We start from the raw sequence: 21,687 nt of genomic DNA, 5'->3' as shown, positions 1-21,687 counted from the left end.
GTATATTCCCAATAGGGGAATAGCTGGGTCATATGGAAGGTCAATTTCTAGTTCTTTCAGAAATCAACACACTGTCTTCCAAAGAGGTTGCACTAGTTTGCATTCCCACCAGCAGTGTAGAAGCATTCCTTTTTCTCCACATCATTGCCAGCACCTATTGTTGTTTGTAAAATCTCATTTTTAAAATAAATTCTCAGTCCATAATTTTGTTCAGAATTTTTTTATTACTAGCACATAGTCAATGTTCACTCATGGAGCTAAACAATAGGCACTGATGTTTATATACATGTACAAAGTTTTTTTAGAATAGAAAAGGAAGCATGTGAGTATTTTTTATCCTGACATCAATCAATTCTGACACCAACAGAGTATCTGTCCTACAATTCAATTCAGTGCTGACACTGGCTACCCAAAGTTAACTTTCGACCTACCAAGCTTAAGGCTTACTCCCATAAGACTGCTCTCACTTCAGACACTTGTCACAAGTATCAGGTCCCCAAGTTACCCACACTTCTATCTGACTTGGCTGCAAAGGCTGGGGTTACCACAACCTCCCTCTTGAGGTTTGATAACTTGCAAGAACAACTCACAGGATTTAGTAGAACACTTTACTGATGGCTCAGAAATAGCCAAATGGTAGAGGTGTTCAGGGCAAGGAATGGGAAAGGGTCATGGAGCCATCATCCTAACGCCACAATATGATCACTATCCTAGAAACTCATTTAGGGACTTTTATGCAGATTTCATTACATAGGCATATTTGATAAAAATCACTGGCCCCTGGTGATAAACTCAACCTTCAGCCCCTCTCCCCTTCTTGGAGGTTGGGTGGTGAAACCGAAAGCTCCAGCCCTCTAATCATGGTCTGGGTGGCAGGAGCCAGAGACGAAGACCAAATACTTCTTATTATTCCATGAAGCATAAGTAATTTTTGTGTTGAAGTACCAACAGAAATGCATTGTAGTAAACAATGTTAATACAGTTAATAGAAAAGAATTTTCAAATCTTGCAACTCTTGTGAGTTTCTAATTAAGAGAGTCCCAATACTATAGAATGTTAGACTTCTGGCACAAATTGACCATCTGTGCTACTACTTGCTTTGTGACAATATCATTAGTGTCATAACTTTTTAGAAAAAGTCATCTAGGGAAAGGCAACATTGATTTATTTACCAGTGAATTTAGTCGGAGATCAGTACAGTTTCTCTATGAAGGGCTAGATAGTAAATATTGAGGTTTTGTAGGCCACGTGGTCTCTTCTCAACTGTACAACTTTGACATTGTAGCATCAAAGCAGTCAGATAACATGCAAATTAATGTGGCTTCATTCCAATAAAACTTTATTTACAAAAACAACTAGTGGGCCCCATTTCACCCCTGGCATTAATTTGCCAACTCCTGGACTAAATTAACTTAAAAAAGCATTCTCTATAAAGAATAATTATAATGAATAATTGAAAATAAGAATTTGCTTATACTACCTTGGTTTGTTGTCTGTTGCTTGTTTTATGTAACCGTGAAAGCTGAATGTTACGCTCACACAAAATTATCAAATATCATGAGAAGATAATTATTTCTCAAATTTTGTAGAAATCATGAAACATGTTATGGTAGTATTTTGAAAACAGAATGTTTTCTTTCCATATATATATTTATCCAAATTGTACTGTATAATCCCCATAATCAGCAGTTAACGTAAAAATAATTAATTAGCATCAAAGAGAAGTTGTATTTCTTTCTTCTCCCCCCAAAATACCATTTCTGGTTTGATTTGTGTTAAGAATTGATGAATGCCTTTACTAAAGTGTACCACTTAGTTTATTACAAAGAATTTGTAGGTGGTAGTTTCATAATAGCTTACTAAATGTGGTTTAAGTAGTTTACTTTGTGTATCTGTTAAAGATTTTTTGAGCACATTCAATGTGCATAGGAAAAGGTTGAATCATAGGACTATGTAGGTAAATGACATATTGTTTTTTCCCTGAAGACCTAAACAATATAGTTATGTCTTTAAAGACAGTCGTCCCTCATTTTTACTTCGTAAAAGTGTTTATGTATTACTTGTGCTTTAAAAAAATCACTTTGCAATTTTAAAGAAAACCTCTTATTACAGTATTTTATTTTTCAAAAATACATTACTGACATACCTGTATTTTTCCCTATTCCTCCTAAGAATAACTTAAAACTCCTAGATGTTATATATATATATATATATATATATATATATATTTGAAAAAATAAAATATATATATATTTGAAAAAATAAAATTCTGAACAGTGAAGAGAAAAAGGCATAACAGCTAGAAACCTCATGGTGAAGAACAATGTAATTGTCAGTTTTCTGGGTTTTCATTTTAACTCAATCATCCCAGACTTGGAGATGAAGCCACCAACCTGGAAACACCAAAGGGCTCAGACAATAAAGGCCTCAACAAAAGCCTGCTCTCTCTAGCCAAAAGAATCAGAAAACGGTAGCCCTGCAAGATAGAAAACTTTTAGACAATAATCATTTGACTACAGATACCACAGGAAAAAAAAATAAAAAGGCAGACCTCAAGGTCCAGCAGAAAGGGTCAACAAACAAGGTGCATATTATGTGAAGTAAAAACTGATAGAAACTGAAAAGACAGACAAATCCTCGATTATAGTTGGAGACATCAAATGCCTCCCCCTCTCTCAACAATTGATACAACTAGAAAAAGAATTGGCAAGGATATAGAAGGGCAAACCAGCTTCACCAACCAGCATAATCTAATTAACATTTATAAAACACCTCATGCAAACAACAGCAAAACACACAGAACTTGGAAATAGTATCACAAAAGTGTAGCAACCTGATTTTTGACAAAAGTACCAAAGTAACACAATGGAGGAAGGATAGTACTTTTAATAAACAGTACTAGAATAATTGGCTACACATGGGCCAAAAAAAAAAGTTCAACCTGAACCTGATACCTTCTTCAGGATGAAAAAAAAATGATAAATTGGGTTTCATTAAAAATTTTGCTCTGTGAAAGACCCTGTTAAAAGGATGAAAAGATGAGCTACAGACTGGGGAAAATATTTGCAAACTACATATTTGATAAAGGGCTTAGCTAGAATTTATTAAAAATTCTCAAAAATTCAACAGAAAAAAACCCACAAGCAATCCAATTAGAACATGGGCAAAAGACTTGGAGAGACATTTCACTGAAGAAAAAAAGATTAATGGCAAGTAAGCTCATGAAAAGATGTTCAATCTCACTAGCCATTAAAGGAATGCAAATTAAGACCATGATGAAGTATCTCTACACATAATGTTTTATCTATTAAAACAGCTTTTTTTTTTTTAATGGTAATACTGGTACTGGTAAGGATGCAAAGAAACTGTATCTCTCATACATTGCAGGTGAAGTTGGAAAGTGGTACGACAACTCTGGAAAATACTTTGGCAGTTTCTTTAAAAATCAAGCATACATTTATTATACATCCAGCAATAATGCTTCTGGGCATTTGTCACAAAAGAAATGAATATACATGACCACACAAAAACCTGTACATGATTGTTTATAGCAACTTTACTTGTAAAAGTCAATAACCAAAATGTCCTACAATAAGTAATGGTTAAACAAACTGTGTTATATCCATATCATATACTCGCCTAGGAACTACTGATGCACATAGAAACTAGGACAGAATCCAAGGGCATTATACTGAGTGGGGAAGAAAAAAGATATCTCCAGAGATTGCATACTGTGTAATTCCATTTGTATAACATTCTTGAAATGACAAAATTACAGAAATGGAGAACAGATTGGGGTACCAGGGATTATTGATGATGGAGTGAAAGTGGGATGGGTATGACCATAAGTTAGAGTGGTAGTTCAAGGGAAATGTTTTGTAATGGTAGAATAGCTTTGTACTTGCTTGCTGTTATGATTGCATGACTCTGTGCCCATGTTAAAAAGACACAGAACTATACATATACTTTATAACAATGTTGATTTTCTGGTTGTGATAGTGTGTCATTATTACTTATGATGTAACAATTGGGGAAACTGGGTGAAGGGTACATAGTTCCTCTTGATACTATTTTTACAACTTCCTGTAATTTATAAGTATTTTAAGATACACATTTAAAAGGGGAGAAAACTGTGCAAATCTGAAGAAGATTCTTTAAAAAAAATACATTACTTAATTTTTTTCAAGGTTTTAATGATGCCAAATTTTTCAAATTAATAGTTTCTCTCTTTTCAACAGGTGACTAAAGGAAATTATTTATATACAGGAAGGTTACTTTTTGTTTCTTTTAACTAATAACAGAGTAAATAATCCTGTGAGTTTTATACTTGCCATGTCTTAAATAACTAATTTACAATTGCTAATGGGTATCAAAGGATCAAGGACACCAAAATCATGATTTAATCAAAAAAACCTAATTTAACACATTAGTTACAGCAACCTCACTGCTGACCTCAAGAGCGGGCACTTTTGCTAAAGTTGCCAACAAGGAAATAAAATGTGACTAATTTTCTACATTTCCCTATTTTAAAAAGGAATTAATATAAATATGCCCCAATTTGATATCTTAACAGCTTCCATAACACGTACTTATACTTTGCAAATTGTATTCCTGAATAATAGGGCCATTTATTATTTCTGGAACATAAATTAATCTCTCCAATTTAATCTAATTTGGACCTGAAAATTACAAGAAAAAAGAGGTTTCCAGATTACTCTTAGTTTTCTTATTTCAAATTATCTCCTCTGATAAATCTTTTTTCTGATAAAGATTTATTTCTTACTACTGGCCTCTGCTATTTTCTAATTACTAATAGCAGCACAACCAAATGTGTCTGAGATTCTGCCTTCTTAATAACAAAGTGAAGATGCCTGTAGATATATTCTAAAGGAATTTATTGAAATTCTTAACAATATTCTACTTTTTTATGTGAGTGGGGAAAAAAATCTTAGAAAATATCTTCTGAAGACATACAAACAGTCAACAGATACATGAAAAAATGCTCAGCCTCACTAGTGATCAAAGAAATGCAAGTTAAAACCACATTGAGGTACCACCTAACTCCAGTCAGGATGGCCATTATCATTGACTCAAAAAACAACAGATGCTGGAGAGGATATGGCAAAAAGAAAACACTTCTACACTGTTGGTGGGAATGTAAACTAGTACAGCCTCTGTAGAAAACTGTGTGGCAATTCCTAAAAGGTGTAAAAATTGACCTCCTATATGATCCCCCAATCCCTCTACTGGGAACTCAAATCACTCTTTGGAAAAGATAGCTGCACACACATGTTTATTGCAGCATTATTTACAGTAGCAAAAACATGGAACCAACCGTGCTGCCCATCTAAAGAGGACTAGATTTTTTAAAAATGTGGTATATATACATGATGGAATATTATGCAGCCATAAAGAAGGACAAAATCATGAACTTTGCAGCAACTTGGATGGACTTAGAGTCTATAATACTGAGTGATCTATCACAGAAACAAAAAATCAAGTATGGCATGTTCTCACTCATAAGTGGACTTTGAACAACTACGGTAATACTATAAGAAAGGGATTGGCATTAGTGGGAAACTACCAGGGGAGGGCGGGCGTGGGATTGGCAGTAGTGGAAATCTGCTGGCAGGGGGCACACCTTATCAACAAGGGTGCCTGCATAATGACATTTGTATACCTAACCTTGAATTGTACTCCACGTATCTAAAATAAAACATTTTTTTAGAAAAGAAAATATCTTCTGAAAAGTGCAAACACAGGTTCACAATCCCTTATCTACACTTTCGCTTTTCAGAGTTTTTTTTGAGGTTTTCAGAATTGCAGATAAAGGCCAGCTGATGGCAAGACTGAACCAGAACAAACCTGGGACCTTTGCCTAGTTTCTGTGTAATCTCTGAGTGTCAAAATTCCAACCTTTAAGATAGCACTGTAAATGTTCTCAGGGTGCTGCCCCTGGTGCTCCAGGGAGTGTTATGCAATATTTAGTAATGTATACCCTTTCCAAAATCTGAAAATTCCCATGAGATAGGTCTGTCCCCAGTGACTTAGGGTGAGGAATTATGGGCCTGCCCCCAGAAAAATATGGGATGTATAGCACTGATAATAAGAATTTATTTATCTGGCAAGTGAATTCATGAGCGCAAGACTCATGACAAGAAATTTGGGAGGACAGTCAGATAAGCATTAAGCTGACCTTCATTTTATTTTTTAATTTATATTTATTTTAAAGATGTGGGGTACATCATACAGATAAAGTTTGGACCTTCCTTTGGTCCCTACTTTGTCTGGTTTGAGATCAGGTACCTTTATTGATGGTGTTTCCCCACCCTACCCTGGCAGTATCCCGCAACTACCAATCTGTTTCTTGTAATATTATGGTAAATATTCAAGGTCTACTTATGAGTGAGAACATATGATACTCTGGTCTTTATTTCTGCGATGATAGATCACTGAGTATTATAGACCCTACAATCCATCCAAGTTGCTGCAAAGTCCATATGTTTGTCCTTCTTTATGGCTGTGTAATATTCCATCATGTATATGTACCACAGTTTTTTTATGCAGTCCAGTTTGGTTCCATGTTTTTGCTATTGTGAATAGTGCTGCAATAAACATGCATGTGCAGATATCTTTTTGGTAGAATGATTTGAGTTCTTCTGGATATATTCCCAGTAGGGGGATTGCTGGATCATATGGAAGGTCAATTTCTAATTCCTTTAGAAATAACCACAATGTTTTCCATAGAGGTTGAACTAGTTTGCATTCCTGCCAGCAGTGTAGAAGTGTTTCCTTTTTTCTGCATCATCGCCAGCATCTGTTGTTTTGTTGTTGTTGTTTTAATTAATGACAGCTAGTCTTACTGAGGTTAGGTGGCATCTCAATGTGGTTTTGATTTGCATTTTCCTCATGATTAGTGAGGCTGAGCATTTTTTCGTGTGTCTGTTTTCTGTCCTTATTCCTTTTTTTTTGAGAAGGACCTCTTTTCTTTTCAGCACATTTTGAGTTCCTTGTAGATCCTGCATATTAGGCCTTTGTCAGATAAACAGTTGGCAAATATTTTTTTCCCATTCTGTGGGCTGTCTACCCTCTCTCTTAATGGTTTCTTTTGCTTTGTGGAAGCTTTTAAGTTTAATGAGATCCTGCTTGTCTATCTTATCTCTTATGGCATGGATATCTGGGGTTTTTATCAGGAATTTGTTGCCTACTCTAATTTCTATAAGGGTGTCTCCTGCATTTTCTGAAATTCTTACAGTTTGAGATTTTGCAATTAGATCTTTGATCCATTTAGAGTTGACTTTTGTGTATGTTGATAGGTGGGATACTGTTTCAATCTTCTACATGTTGACCTTCATTGTATAAATGAGGAAATTGAGGCTAAGAGAAGTTTAGCAACTTGCCCAGTGTTCCCCAGATACTGTTGAGACATAGGTGGTCTGGCTTCAGAGATCATGCTTTTAAATGGCAAAACTTTTGTTTCTGAAGACTTAAACCTGTAAGCTGCCACAGTGAAGCCCATAAGACAGGCAGTCACCACAGGGTCAGAAACTGGTTTCTGAGCTGAAAGCATGCGGATTTTATGAAAGTTTATATTCTTACCAGTAACACTCCAGGTTCCAGGATACTGGCAGTCAGCTTTCTGCTCCCAAGTATGAAAGTAGAGCATCCTTTCCTGAAGAAAAATGAACAGTCCCAAGGAAAAGATCTACGGAACTGACCTCAAGGAATTCTCTTCTCTGGAGTTCATCTGTCAAACTCTGGCCTTGCAAACTGAACTTCCAAGCAACTATTTAGAGACTCTTTTTTCGTTCTTTCTTTCTTTTCTTTTTTTCTTTTTAGAGACAGGGTCTCACTGTGTCATCCAGGTTGGAGTGCAGTGGCACAATCAAAGCTCACTGCAGACTCAAACTCCTGAGCTCAAGGGATCCTTCCACCTTAGCCTCCAGAATAGCTGGGACTACAGATGCATGAAACCATGACTGGTTAGTTTTTTTGTTTTTGTTTTTGTAGAGACAGGGTTTGTCTACATTGTCCAGTTTGGTCTCAAACTCTTGGCACCAAGTGATCTTTCAGTACCAGCCTCCCTAAGGATTGGGATTACTGGTGTGAACCACTACGCCCAGCACTCTTTTTTTTTTTTTTTAATAGAAGAGTCAAGGATCACCTGACATTTGAGGAAAACATCAAACCTGAAAGAGATCAAAATAAAAATGAATTGAAAGGAAACTAGACAAGACAAAGGAAATATGAACAGTAGAGAAGGTTTCAAAGAATGTATCATTTATACCTTCAAAGATTAAGAGAAGAGGCTGCATCAGTGGAAGTAAAACAAGACACTAGGAAAGGGAGGGTGCAATCGAGGATAACATACAGCACCTGAAAATTAAAAATATGATAACTAAAATTTAAAAGTTCAGTACCACTTTGAGAGATAAAGTAAATGAAATTCCCCAGGAAGTAGTTCAAAAAAAGCAAAAAGAGATTTTTGTTTTAACTTAGAGGAGCCATCCAGGAAGTTCAGAAACTTATTTCAGAATAGTTTTCCAGAAAGGGAGATACAGAAAAATTGTGGAGAAGAATGTATCAATTGATGGAACAGTCTGAAGAACTGAAGGACATGAGTTGCCAAACATAAAGAAATTTAAGGGTCTGGCAAAATAATTTTTTTTTTTTTAATCCAGGCAACATTATAAAATTTTAGAATACTAGGAATAAAAACAAAATGCTAAGAACTTCCAGAAAGAAAAAAGAAAAACACCATATCACACAAAGGAAAGTAATTAGAATGCCATGGGATTTCTCTACAGCAGCACCAGATTCTAGAAGACAGTGAACAATGCCTTCATATTTCTGAGAAATAATGTCTCAGAGTTTAGAATTCCATACATAGCTGAATTATCAGTCAAGTGAGAGTGTAGCATTAAGTCATTTTCAGTCATACAAAGACTCAACAAAATCTACTTTCCTTTGGATCTTTCTTTAAGAAGCCATTCAGTGGCCATCGTTAATAAAACAAAAAACAACAGATGCTGGCGAGGATGCAGAGAAAAGGGAATGATTCTACACTGGTGGTGGGAATGCAAACTAGTTCAATCTCTAAGGAAAACAGTGTGACAATTCCTAAAAGAACTTGAAATTGACCTTTTATATGACCCAGCAATCCCCCTTCTGGGAGTATATCCAGAGGACCTTTAATCTACCAAAAAGATACTTGCACACGCATGTTTATTGCAGCACTATTTACAATAGCAAAACATGAAACCAACCATGCCACCCATTGAAACTGGACTGGATTTTTTTTAATGTGGTACACATACACAATGGAATATTATATAGCCATAAAGAAGAAGTGTCGGAGACCCGCTCCAACCTTGGAGGGAAGGGTTAGGACCTGCACTGGAGAATCAGGAGATGGCGAGAAGAGACCACTCGAAGGTAGCTCTTCTGGGAACAGTCTGATCAGGACTGAAGCCAATTTTATTCAAACCTTTTCCAACTTATATACCATTTTCTATACCCTCCAGCAGTGTGATAATCACTTGCTGGGGGCGTACAAGTTCCTTGCTTTACAAACCATGCATCACAAGACCATCATGAGACTTGCAAGTTCCAAACAGACAATTCGAACTCCATGATGTCTGTCGTGCTTACATTAAGGTCACAGGTGCACAATTTCAATACAAATCGTTCAAAGTGTTTTCCATAATGTTCAATAAATCATTCATATTATACTCTGTTCTAAACCCTTATTAATACAAAAACTTTCTAAGTTAACTCTAGGTTCAATCCAAGTTCACTGACTCCTAATATTTTTTAACGGTTGATATTATCAACTTAACACTATAATCTATAAGTTTACTTAAATGACTTAATTTTTATTTATTTCATTAACCTATTATGACTCAACATAGTGCCCTGTAATTCTATAACAATTAATTCAAATCTTATTCCTTACCATGACTTATATGAGTTTCATAAACCTAAACTTTAATTTTTATATGATCTAGTGATTGGACTTTAATCCAAAACTTAAATCTTTTTTCCTAGTATATTAATACATGGCTACGTGTAAAATTTCCTATTGTCATATTAGAAGCAAAAACAACACCATTGGGAAAATTTCGGTACACTAATGAAAAGATCTTAAAATTGGCCTACAGGAATAGGAACTAAAGTCATAATCTGAGAAAAGGAAACTTAAAAGCTCAAACAAAACTCAAAAGTTTTCTATGAATGCTTATTACTGTTTAAACCTTTTCGATGGAAATTGTATCGTCTTAAATGTATGTTTTATCCAAACAAGTCTATTCTAAAAATCAAATAGTAGCTGTCACACTCTTGGATAATGGGCTGCACGGTTACCATGACAATGACCACGGGCTGAAGCAAACAGAGTTCGACATGTTACGAAACTAGAAAAACGTCCTGCCTGGCTAGGGGCAGGGTAATAAAACTATTATGATAATTTAGTTTCTAATCTTAATCCTAGGAGAAACTGCCTTTGGGAACAAGAGCTGACTAACCAGTCTACAAGGAAATAGAAGTAAAAAATATCTAGAAAGAAGTACAACTTAGAAGGGACAAGGTCATATAAAATAATTCTACTGTGCAACTTTCCATCAGGTGTATAGAGATTTACTTATAAATTTTACTGCCATGTATGCACACTGGTCACTAATCACATGCCAATATTATAGGTATAACTGATATCCTATGCCAGAGGCGATCTTCCAGATGGGCCTTTACAGGCCTCAGCCATGTAGCTATAGATGTTGGCTCCCAACAAAGAAGAAAATTATGGACTTCACAGCAACTTGGATGGATTTAGAGTCTGTAGTAGTGATTTACCACAAAGACAAATAACTGAGTACCACAAGTTCTCACTCAGAAGTGAACCCTGAACATTTACCATAATACTATAAGAAAGAGATTGACTGGGGGCGGGGGGTTACATAACATCAAAAAGGGTACCTGATCTCAAACCAGGCAAAGTGGGGACCAAAGGGAGGTCCAAACTTTACCTGTACAATGTCCACTTGTATACCTAATCCTGAATTGTACCCATATCTTTAAAATAAAATATTTTTAAAAATATAATAAGAAAGGGATTATCAGTAGCTGGAAACTGCCAGGGGGGAGGGAGAGAGACAGAACATCAATAAGGGTAACTGATCTCAAACCAGGTGAAGTGGGAACAAAAGGGAGGCCCCCCAAAACTTTTTTTTTTTTAAAGAAGCTATTCAGGAATGTACTTCAGCAAACAGGGTAGTTCACCAAGAAGTAGCAATGCTTCCAGAAACTAGACTTGAGGACTACCAAACAGTTCTATGGGGGAACAATTCAGATTCAGAGTAGCCAATGATGTTAGTGGCTGTAAGAGGGAAAACTTCAGAACTGATGCACTATTTTTACTGTATTTGAGTGTGAACAGCTTTCTAATAATTGTGGGGAAGATTTCTAGAAATTTTGAGAAGGAAGGAATAGCAAGAGGTGTATGAAAAAATGAAAACTCATGAAAATTATTTAAACGAATAAACTGTAAGAGAAATGAAAGGTAACCTAGGTACATTGATTGGCTCAGCTGTAAGCAATGTCATGGTTATATAAATACTGATGACTTCTTTAACTAATGATAAAGCTTGTGTGAGAGGCCTATCTTAAATATTATGAGAGGAACCAATACATAATATGTAAAAATATAAAATATAAAGAAATGCAATAATACTACTGAGAAATAGGAGGACGTTACTAGAAAGAAAAAGCTAATGTTGCTTTGGAAGAATACACAAATTAGAAAGTTAATTTTGTTTAGTTTTCTCATATTTACAAGATAATCATTATATATATTTAAAATTTTGATATAGACAATTTTACCCCATGGCAATTATTCTGGTAGTACTGGTATTATCCTGTTAATACTAGCTTTTTCTCTCATTAAGTTCACCATATTTCATGAACATTTCACCTCAATACATGTGAGTCTCTTCACCCTTTTTAATCATTATATAAGATTCATTCTCTGATGTACTGTGTTTTTTTCTGTCAGTCCTCTTTTTAGGGACATGAAGATATTTCCCATAGTTTGCTACTAGCAACACTTTGATGAACATCCTTGTTATATTATTTATGTATACATGTGCTATATTTCCTCAGAAAGCATTGCTAGAAATGATACTGCCTGCTCACTATTTACATTTTTATAAATATTTCCTCAATACTTTTCAAAACAGTGGACAAGTGTAGACACCTAAAAATCATATTATCCACAAATAATGACAATGCTGACTCTTTCATGCAATCTTTTTTCTATGTATGGTTTTGTTGCATGAGTTAAAACTTTCTGGAGAAAACCATTAACATTAATAGCAACAGATCTTTTGTTAATATTGTTCCTGAATTTAATGGAAATACTTTTTTGTCATAATTTCTCTGGATAATTAAACAATATGATGTTTTGTTTGGTTTTTGTTTTTTTTTTTAAGAAAAAATTCCTCTCTCTGAAGAGTTTTACTAAGGAATAAATGTTAAATTTTATTTACTATTTTGACATTTGCCAGGTTGTTTTTATTAAACAAATATACACTATGCTCAATAGATCAGTTCTGAGCTATTTATATATACAGCAGAATGTGTTTTCCATTGTTATTTTAGAGAGCATATTTGGATAACTCTGCTTCGTACCAATGCAAAAAGTTTAGGAACCACAATCTGAATGATGAGTTGGTCAACCGTGCTGGAAAAGAATCCCCTAAAGTTTTGTAACATTTCTTCTATATTGAAATACAGAAGACTATTTACTTGACTAACTCAGAGAATTCTCTCTTTTTAAAAAACATTATCCTTAAGAACATTTATAAAGAAGCATTTGTCATGTGGTCATGAAGATGTATGTGAAAGACTGAAGAGTATTTATGAAGCTTTTTCATAAACGCGCTTTTATTTTTCCTTTTTAGGGGCACCACAATTGCTGGCATCGTGTTTGGAATCGTATTTATCATGGGGGTCATTGTGGGAACTGCCATTTGCATCTGCATGTGCATGAAGAACAACTGGAGGATCCGCATGTGTGGCATCAGGACCGCCCACATCGACTGCATCTCCACCTATCCTGGTGAGCTAAACTGCTTTCTCCTGAAGGAAGAGTAGGATTTGTTAGTTATGCTCTACCCCTTAGGGAGAAAAGGAAGCATTAAAGACTCTTACTGAAATAATCTGCAGTTTCACAGGGTATTTCTAAGTAAATGTAGACTGAAGTTCTAGCTTTGAATAAAGATTACTTAGATCCAAGTAATAAAATACATCTCATACTTGAAAATAGTCATATTTTCAATGGTTGTCTCATTGACTACAATTGCAAGTCAGACAGAATTAAGATAAATAGGCAATTCACACCCACTGTGTCAGTGAGATCTAACAAGTAATTATAGAGAAAGTATATGTCTCAATAAACTGGCATCTGATTCAATAGACTTACATGTCTTGAGAAAAAGTATTGAAGAAAGTTTTTCATATGTCTTCATTATGCAAAGGGAACAGCTTTAACATAATGTCAAAAGTCTCAACAAAGAGCAAGGGTAATATATTAATAATTTGACAAGTATTTGTTGAGAATATACTGTAAGTTCGACATATAAATATATTGAACTCCTGTGTCACCATAAACAAAATGCTGCATTCTGCTTTTGATTATGTCAATAGCGCTTTCTAAATCAATCTATGTATGTACAATTTGACATATAAAAGGAATGCAAGTTCTAAATTCAGTACCTTCTTAGGAGGTTAATTTCCCATCCACACTCATGTCCTCTCTCTCGTCATCCCATAGAAAGGAACAGGGCACCTTCTGCGAGCAATCTGCCCTGTGTATGAAGTCCTTAATCCTTCCTTCCTCATTTGATCTTTTGTCTATCATCTTGAACTTGAGGGAATAAATTTCAAATGAATGCGAGAATGATAGTGTCTCCTGTTCCTCTTTTGTCAGTTCTTCCTCTTCTCCAGTGTCTTCATTGCTACAGCACTTAGGGCTCAGTCTTGTGTCTTCTTCCATCTTCTATCTACACTTACTTCTCTGGTTGCTCCATTTGGTCTCTAGGTATTAAGCACCATTTATATGCCAATGCCTCCAAAGTTATATATCTCCATTCCAAACCTCTTTTCTGAATTTCAGATTCATTTCATCCCAGTACCTACTGGCACTCTCCACTTGAATGTCTAATCAGTATTCTGAATTTAACATGTATAAAGCTGTATTTCTGACCTTCTCCCAATATGTCCATCAACTCACAACCTTCACTGTTTCACTTGATGGCGTCTATAGCCTTCTAGTTGTTCAGGCCAAAACCCCTGGAGTCAATCTTGATTTCTCTTTCCTTCAAACCGACATGCAACCCACCAGGAAAACTTCTTGACTCTTCCTTTTTTTGTTTTTGTTTTTGTTTTTGTTTTTTTGAGTTGGAGTCTCACTCTGTTGCCCAGACTGGAGTGCAGTGGCCACTCCCGGCCACCGCAGCCTCGACCTACTGGGCTCCAGCGATCCTTCCTCCTCAGCTTTCCAAGTAGCCAGAATTACAGGCGCGCGCTACCACGCCTGGCTAATTTTTTGATTTATTGTAGAGATGAGGTCTCGCCTGCCCAGGCGGGTCTCGAACCTGCAGGCTCAGGCAATCCACTCACCTCAGTCTCCCAAAGGCGCGGGATTACAGGCTGAGCCACCGAGCCCGGCTGACTCTTCCTTTAAAACATACATAGCATCTGACTTCTCACAGTGAGAAAAAGACATTATTACTTCCCTGGTGAAAGTGACATCATCAGCTCTCACCTCCATTACCATAATAACATCCTGACCTGTGTCCCAGCATCCGCCCTTGGTTCCCAAGGATCTATTCTCAACCCAGTAGCCAGAGCAAACCTTTTAAAGTAGATGTCAGACGATATTACTCCTGTGCTCAAAATCTTCTCATGGCTCCCCGTTTCCCCCAGAGGAAAAGCCAAAGCCATCCAGTGCTTTCTCATTTTATTCAAAGTAAAAGGCAGATTGTTTACTGAGGCCTTCAAGGCACTGCATGAATTGGCTCCTCTTTCTATTTCTCTAGCCTCATTTCCCTTCTACTCCCTCCCTTGCCACTCTGGCTCCCGTCACCTTTTTCCCTTGTTGTTCTGTGAACACCAAAGGTACACTCTCACCCTAGGGCTCTGCATAGAACACTGACTCCCTCACTTCATCCAAGCCTTGAATGAAAAGTCACCTCCTGAATGAAGCCTGCCCTGACTGCCCTATTTAAGATTGTAATGTGTCAGTCCCATGGTAGCCCAGTCCTGTTTGTGCTATTCTGCTTCTTTCCAGAGTAGTATTAATCTTCTAAGATATCATATAGTTTACCTAATGATGTTTATTATTCATCTCATCTTCCTAGAATATGAACTCCATGACGCAGGTATCTGTCTATTTTGCTTACCACTCTATCCCAAGCATATAAGGCCAGTCTCCACATAGTGAATCGTCAGCTGAGTGAATGACAAAACCTGATTTGGTTTAGTCATATGAGGGAAGACCCCCCAAATAACCCAGAATTCATTTATAAAAAATTGTGTATTTATTCTTACCTATTTAAACTACAGTCACCTTTAAAGTTCTTTCCATTTAATGCAATACACCCATCAAGACGCTTATTGCACTTCTCAACAGTTTTTGAACATGTCATTTTTTTATGCCTTTTAGTGCTTCTGCTGTTTTTTTGTTTCATCTCTTTCACATTGGCAGAACTTTCCCTTTGAGGACTTTCTTCATCAGGGAAACAAACAAACAAAAAAATCACTCAGAGTGAGATCGGGTGAATAGGGAGGTTTGGGGCATAAAGGTCATGCCAATTGTAGTTTAAAAAAAAAAAAACTACTGAACACTCAACAGAGTGTGAGCAGGTTGTTTGTGTAAATCACCCATCATGAAATGGGCAAACACAGTGAAAGAATCTCAAAAAAAATTCATGAAGTTGAACACAGCCTCTGACAACAACACTGGCTGGTACATTGATGACAGTGGATTCCAAGAATACTTACCTAGCAGGAAAAGCCTGTACTATAAAGGGCCTGCCCTCAAAAAACTAAACTAATTCTGTTTTTTGGGGGCCTCCTTGCATATCAATATTAAGGAAATTGACTTTAAATTTCACCCTGGAATATGTAGCTTTTATTCACTATAAAAGCAATTTGCAATTTCAGATCTTCCCAACGTGCAAGAACATAGTTAGGGTTGGTGTAAAGATGTTGAAATATAAGGGAAAAAAATAGATGGAATTATTTTTTATTCTTCACATCCCTCCATTTTTTTCCAGGGTCAACCCATAACCCAAGAAAGGAACAGAGAAAAGTCAAGCAGAGAAATTAATTGGCAAGAAGGCAGGGAAAAGTACTTTGTAAATAACATTCTAGATATTCATTTGCTGATCCAAAAGTCTTTTAATAAAATTAATTTTTAAAACATTTAAAAATATTTTATTAAATGTTTAATATTTTATTTTACCTTCTATAAGTTCAAACTTTGAATAAAATTAGAAGATACAGACTGTCACTGATTTAATGCAAAGTCACCTGCTACCTTGGGTTTGAGGTTTCATTTTGTGCATAGAAGTGTTTTTAAAACCTTATGGTGGCATTATTCATATGGACAGATTGCATCAGCGTGTTGCATTTTCAGTAAATGCATTGTTCTAGGAACCGAATAATGCTAGAAACATAATGAACCTTAAGCTGGAAGCATTTTTACTGCAAAAAGACTAGGTCTTCAAAACGTGACTTGCATGATTACTTCTCATTTCCTTCTCAAAGGCACTAATTAAACTTTTATTTAAAGGATCAGGAAACAACACATAATGGTATTGAAGTACTTCAAAATCTCTCCTCTATTGAAATACAAATGCTTTTTTACTCATGTTAATTAATTAATCCTGTGATAATTGAGACAACAACCCAACTTACTGTATACTCCTACAGCCTAAAGGTCAGATAAATGGGAGGCCCCCAAAAACAGAATTAGTTTTTGGAGGGCAGGCCCCTTATAGTACACGCTTTTCCTCATTTAGCAAAGGTTATCTTATCCCATGGTAAAAGTGTGCAGTGGGGTACCCTACAGTGAACATTATTACTTGTCATTAGGGAAGAAAAGGTGTCATTCAGCTGTTATGCCTGTCTAGCTATGTTGGACAGTGACCTTCCAAGTTAAGTTTTTCATTTCTGCCATGTTGCGTAGAAGGAACAGGTGTCCTCTTTAATTACAATTATTTCTGAAGTTGTCAACATGAAGCTAAGAATTATTTTTCAGGTTTTACATTTTCACTACTTTTCAGATCCTCAGCATAAGCAAAGGAAACTGACATACATTACTGAGTTTTCTGAAGGAAGGAAGGAAGAAGGAAGGAAGGGAGGAAACCAGGAAGATATCTATCTATCTATCTATATATCTATATCTATATATATAGATAGATATAGATATAGATATATATTTATAGAGAGAGAGAGAGAGAGAATGGAAGGAAGGAAGGAAGGAAGGAAGGAAGGAAGGAAGGAAGGAAGGAAGGAAGGAAGGAAGGAAGGAAGGAAAAAACAATGAAGAAGCAGAGTGGCAGCTCTTTCTAATAGAAGAATGCCAAGGGATAAATGCAAAAAGGAGTTGTAGAATTGAAAAAATGCTATCATTTTAAAACCACCATAATAAAATATTTGGTCAAAAGTCATCAACTGATTCTCATCAGCCATTCTCTAGAGGAGACCATGATCTTAAAGTATCCACCAGATTTTGTATCAGATATAAGGGAAAAACTAGTAACTTCATGATGGAGAAACCAGACATCTTGACCAAGTGATCAAGATTAATATTACCAAAGAAACACAGAAAGGGAGAAAGATGGTGGCAGAGCCAGTTGTACCATGCGAGTCCCAGTGTGAGTGAGTGAATATATGGAAAATTTTGTGTACGTGTCTATGAGTAAGTGGGCATGTGAGTGGCTGACTGAGTAGGAACTCAGGAGCAAGTGGCCAGGGCTCTTCTGGTTGAAGCAGCTGGTCTGCTTGGACCTTAGCACTTCCTGGGGCACAGAAGTCAACCGTCATTTTTTTCTAAATCAGTGAATTCCTTCCCAAGAAGAAGCTGCCAGGAGTGACTGCCAGTTATAGTCTCTGCCTCACCAATGCAGCACCTGGCTGGACACTGGCAGCAAGGGCTGCAGAGGGAAAGAGCAAGAGAGCCAGAAGCAGAGCCTCACTAGAGAAGATGAAACAGGCACTCTGACACCATCTTGAAAACTGGGCAGGAAAGTACTGTGGCTCACTCACCACAAAGTGTCAGACCTAATATCTGTGACCGACAGGTTAACAACTCAGGGGTTGATCATGACACAGAAGGAATATCCCAAAAGCACAAACTCTAGAGGGACAGGACAAGTGTTGAGTTTTAGGCACCCACGCTTACCCTGATTAAGCCACAGGATAAAGGATGTGACCAAAAAAGGATGAGGAAGACTCCCAAAAAGATCAGCAGTGAGACCAGGGATGATCCAACTCCCTCCTCCCCAACAATCCTCTGAACTCAGACCCACACGGCTGGGGGCACAACTGAGAGGGACAACCCAGGTGAAGCCTGGATGCCAGTTACAATAGGAGGACTCAACTCCAGGATAAGCCTGACTGGGACACCCCCACACCAGTACCTGGGGAAGAGACAGTCCCACACCTCCCCACCTGTGGGGATCCCTTTCACCATACGAGAGTGGGAGGGAAGAACTAAAAGCCTCATCTACCCCCACCACCTCCTCCTCCTCCTTCCCTAGCTGTACACTGGGGAAACAGCAGAGAGGCTTGCCTGTGAGCAGCTGGGAGGAACAATTACAGCACCTGCCACAAGAGAGCAGGCTGTTTTTTGGTTTTGTTTTTGTTGTTATTTGTTCAATATTTTTTCTTTTCCTTTGTGCATGAAAGTGTGTGTGAAGGTTTTATCTGCATTCCTCCCACCTTTTTTTTTCTTTTTCTTTTTTCTTTCTTCTTTTTTGCTTTCCTCTTTCATTTTTTGTTTTCTGTTTATATGTGAACATGAATTATTGAATGTTCATCTTTCAGTTTTTTGTTTGTTTTTGGCTTTGTTTCTCTTTTTTTTAGTTTGTGTGTGGGAATGTATGTGCGGGGATTTGATTTGAATTAGTTTTTTTCTTTTCCCTTTTTTTTCTCCTTTCATTTTGTGTTGGGCATGTGTGTGCATGTACGTGTGTGTTTGGTTTTTCCTACTTTTTCTTTCTGGGGGTTTTTTTTTGGTTTTTGTTTTGCTTTGGTTTTTTTCTAGTTTGTTTTGGTTTTTGTGTGTAAGTGTGAGTGTGAGTGTATGTGTGTGTAATTATATTTTGCTTTGGTTTATGCTTGTGTTTTTTTAATTTTTATTTTGTACATCTTTTTTCATTCTATTTTTCTCTGTTCTCCTCATTGCTGTTACTGTATCTTGGTCTTGAGGGTACACACATCATACCCATTTCATCACCATATAGAGTGGTATAGGGAGTAGGTCTCAGGGAACCCATACTACAGTCAGTGAACACTGTGATTTGCAGGTAGTTTCTGAATCTTAGCTCCCCATCCTCTACCTTATTTGACTCTCAAAACTACAAAAGACAGCAAAGCTTCACACCCACAGCCCTGTTTCAAAAAAGAACAAATTCAGAGCCCTGATCAGGGAAGAATAGAGGGCTGAACAAACATCAGAAGGGAAAGCCTCTCCCGCTGCCATTGAATAATAGAACTAAAGAGAAAAGAAAGAGCTCTGTCACAAATGTGGAATAATCAGAGGAAGAACACAGGTAATTCTCAGTGTAACAAAGAGAAAACACATGAAAAATCAGACCTCAGAGCACAAACAATGGAAATCACCAATGTTGGCCCCATAATGCAACAGGGATTAGGGAATGGATGGAAAGAATGAATACTACTCAAGAAAGACAAGATATAACACTGAAAGAACTTGCATCAGAGATTTTGACCATAAAAAATTCATCCAGGAAATAAATAACAGAATTAATCAAGCAGAGGAAGGAATCTCAGAACTTGAAGATCTAACCATGGAATTAACCCAATCTGTAAAAAATATAGAAAAGAAAACTTAGAAAGAAAGAACAAAAGCTCCAAGAGATGTGCAATTATATCGAGACAAACCTACACCTGTTTGGTATCCCAGTAGAAGAAAGGGAAATGGAGAATACCTTGGAGCAAGTATTCCAGGACATTATCCAAGAAAACTTTCTCCATCTCACCTGAGATGTGACTGTTCAAACACAAGAGATACAGAGAACCCCCACAACACATCAAATGAGTAGGCCAACTCCTAAACATATAGTAATTTACCTACACAAAGTAGCCACAAAAGAAAAAATCTTAATGGTAGCCAGAGAGAAAGATCAGACTAACTGCTTGGAAAGTCAATCAGAATAGTACCAGACTTATTGACAGAAATACTACAAGCTAGAAGGGACTGGAGTCCAATATTCAAAGTGCTCAAAGATAAACAATTTCAACCAAAAATTTCCTACCCAGCCACACTCAGCATCATCAGTGATGGAGAATTAAAATCCTTCCCAGACATCTAATACCTAAGATATTATGCAGTTTCCAGATCAGCTCTACAGGAAATGCTTAAAAAGGTATTAAACACAAAAGAAAGGGGAAAAAAAGAATGACCATGCACTTCCAAAGAAAACAGGAGAACACAGAATCAACAGAGAGTATATCGTGACTGAAAACTTGAAAACACACACATACATCAGCCCAAAATTTAAAAGAAAACATACAAGTAAAAACTTTGTACCTCATCATGGGGATAAGTAATCACATTTCAATAATAAGCCTGAACATGAATAAACTAAATGCACCACTGAAAAGACATAGAATGGCAAACTGGATGAAAAACCATGACCCAATAATTTGCTGCATTGAGAAAACCCATCTCACGATAAAGGATGCACACAGACTCAAAGTTAGATGAAGGAAAATGAGTTTCCAGGTCAATGGATCAAAAAAGAAGGCAAGAGTTGTGATCTTAATATCAGACAAAGCTATTAAAAATTGTAAAAGATATGGAATGACACTACATAATGATAAAAGGTTCAATCCATCAACAAGAAATATCTACCCTAAACATATATGTACCCAACACAGGAACTCCAGCTTGTATAATGCAGCTTCTGAGCAAACTAAAAAAAATATTGACTTTAACACTGCCATAGCTGAGGTTTCACTACCCCACTAATAGCCCTAGATAGATCATTGAGGTGAAAATCAACAAAGAGATCTGGAACCTCAACTTGATGCTTGACCAAATGGACTTAGTAGATACTTACAAAACACTCTACCAAACAACCACAGAATATATATTCTACTCCTCACCACATGGAATGTACTCCAAGATCGACCATATCCTTGGCCATAAATCAAGCATAAACAAATTTCACAAGATTGAAATACTGCCATGTACCTTCTCAGACCACAGTGGAATAAAAATAAATATATCAACAAAATTCCCCCCAAACCCACAAACTCATGGACACTAAACAATATTATGCTGAACAAATCCTGGGTCAACATAGAAATCAAAAGATATTAAAAGATTCCTGTAAACAAATGAAAATGAAGAAACAACTTACCCAAACCTGTGGGATG

At 36.6% G+C, this 21,687-nt stretch overlaps 1 protein-coding gene across 1 annotated transcript in view; it reads left to right on the top strand.

The window, feature by feature from the left end:
* Positions 1-21,687, top strand: part of LOC103254656 (cysteine and tyrosine-rich protein 1) — a 120,289-nt gene that overhangs the window by 87,026 nt on the left and 11,576 nt on the right. The window contains exon 3 of the mRNA XM_021709803.1: positions 12,954-13,111. Coding sequence (XP_021565478.1) covers positions 12,954-13,111 — 158 coding nt within the window. The remainder of the gene's footprint in view (positions 1-12,953; positions 13,112-21,687) is intronic.

The sequence above is a fragment of the Carlito syrichta genome, unplaced genomic scaffold, assembly GCF_000164805.1.
Source record: "Carlito syrichta isolate Samal-C Ts95f unplaced genomic scaffold, Tarsius_syrichta-2.0.1 Scaffold287280, whole genome shotgun sequence".
Classification (NCBI taxonomy): domain Eukaryota; kingdom Metazoa; phylum Chordata; class Mammalia; order Primates; family Tarsiidae; genus Carlito; species Carlito syrichta.
This window is presented reverse-complemented; position numbering and strand designations above follow the sequence as displayed.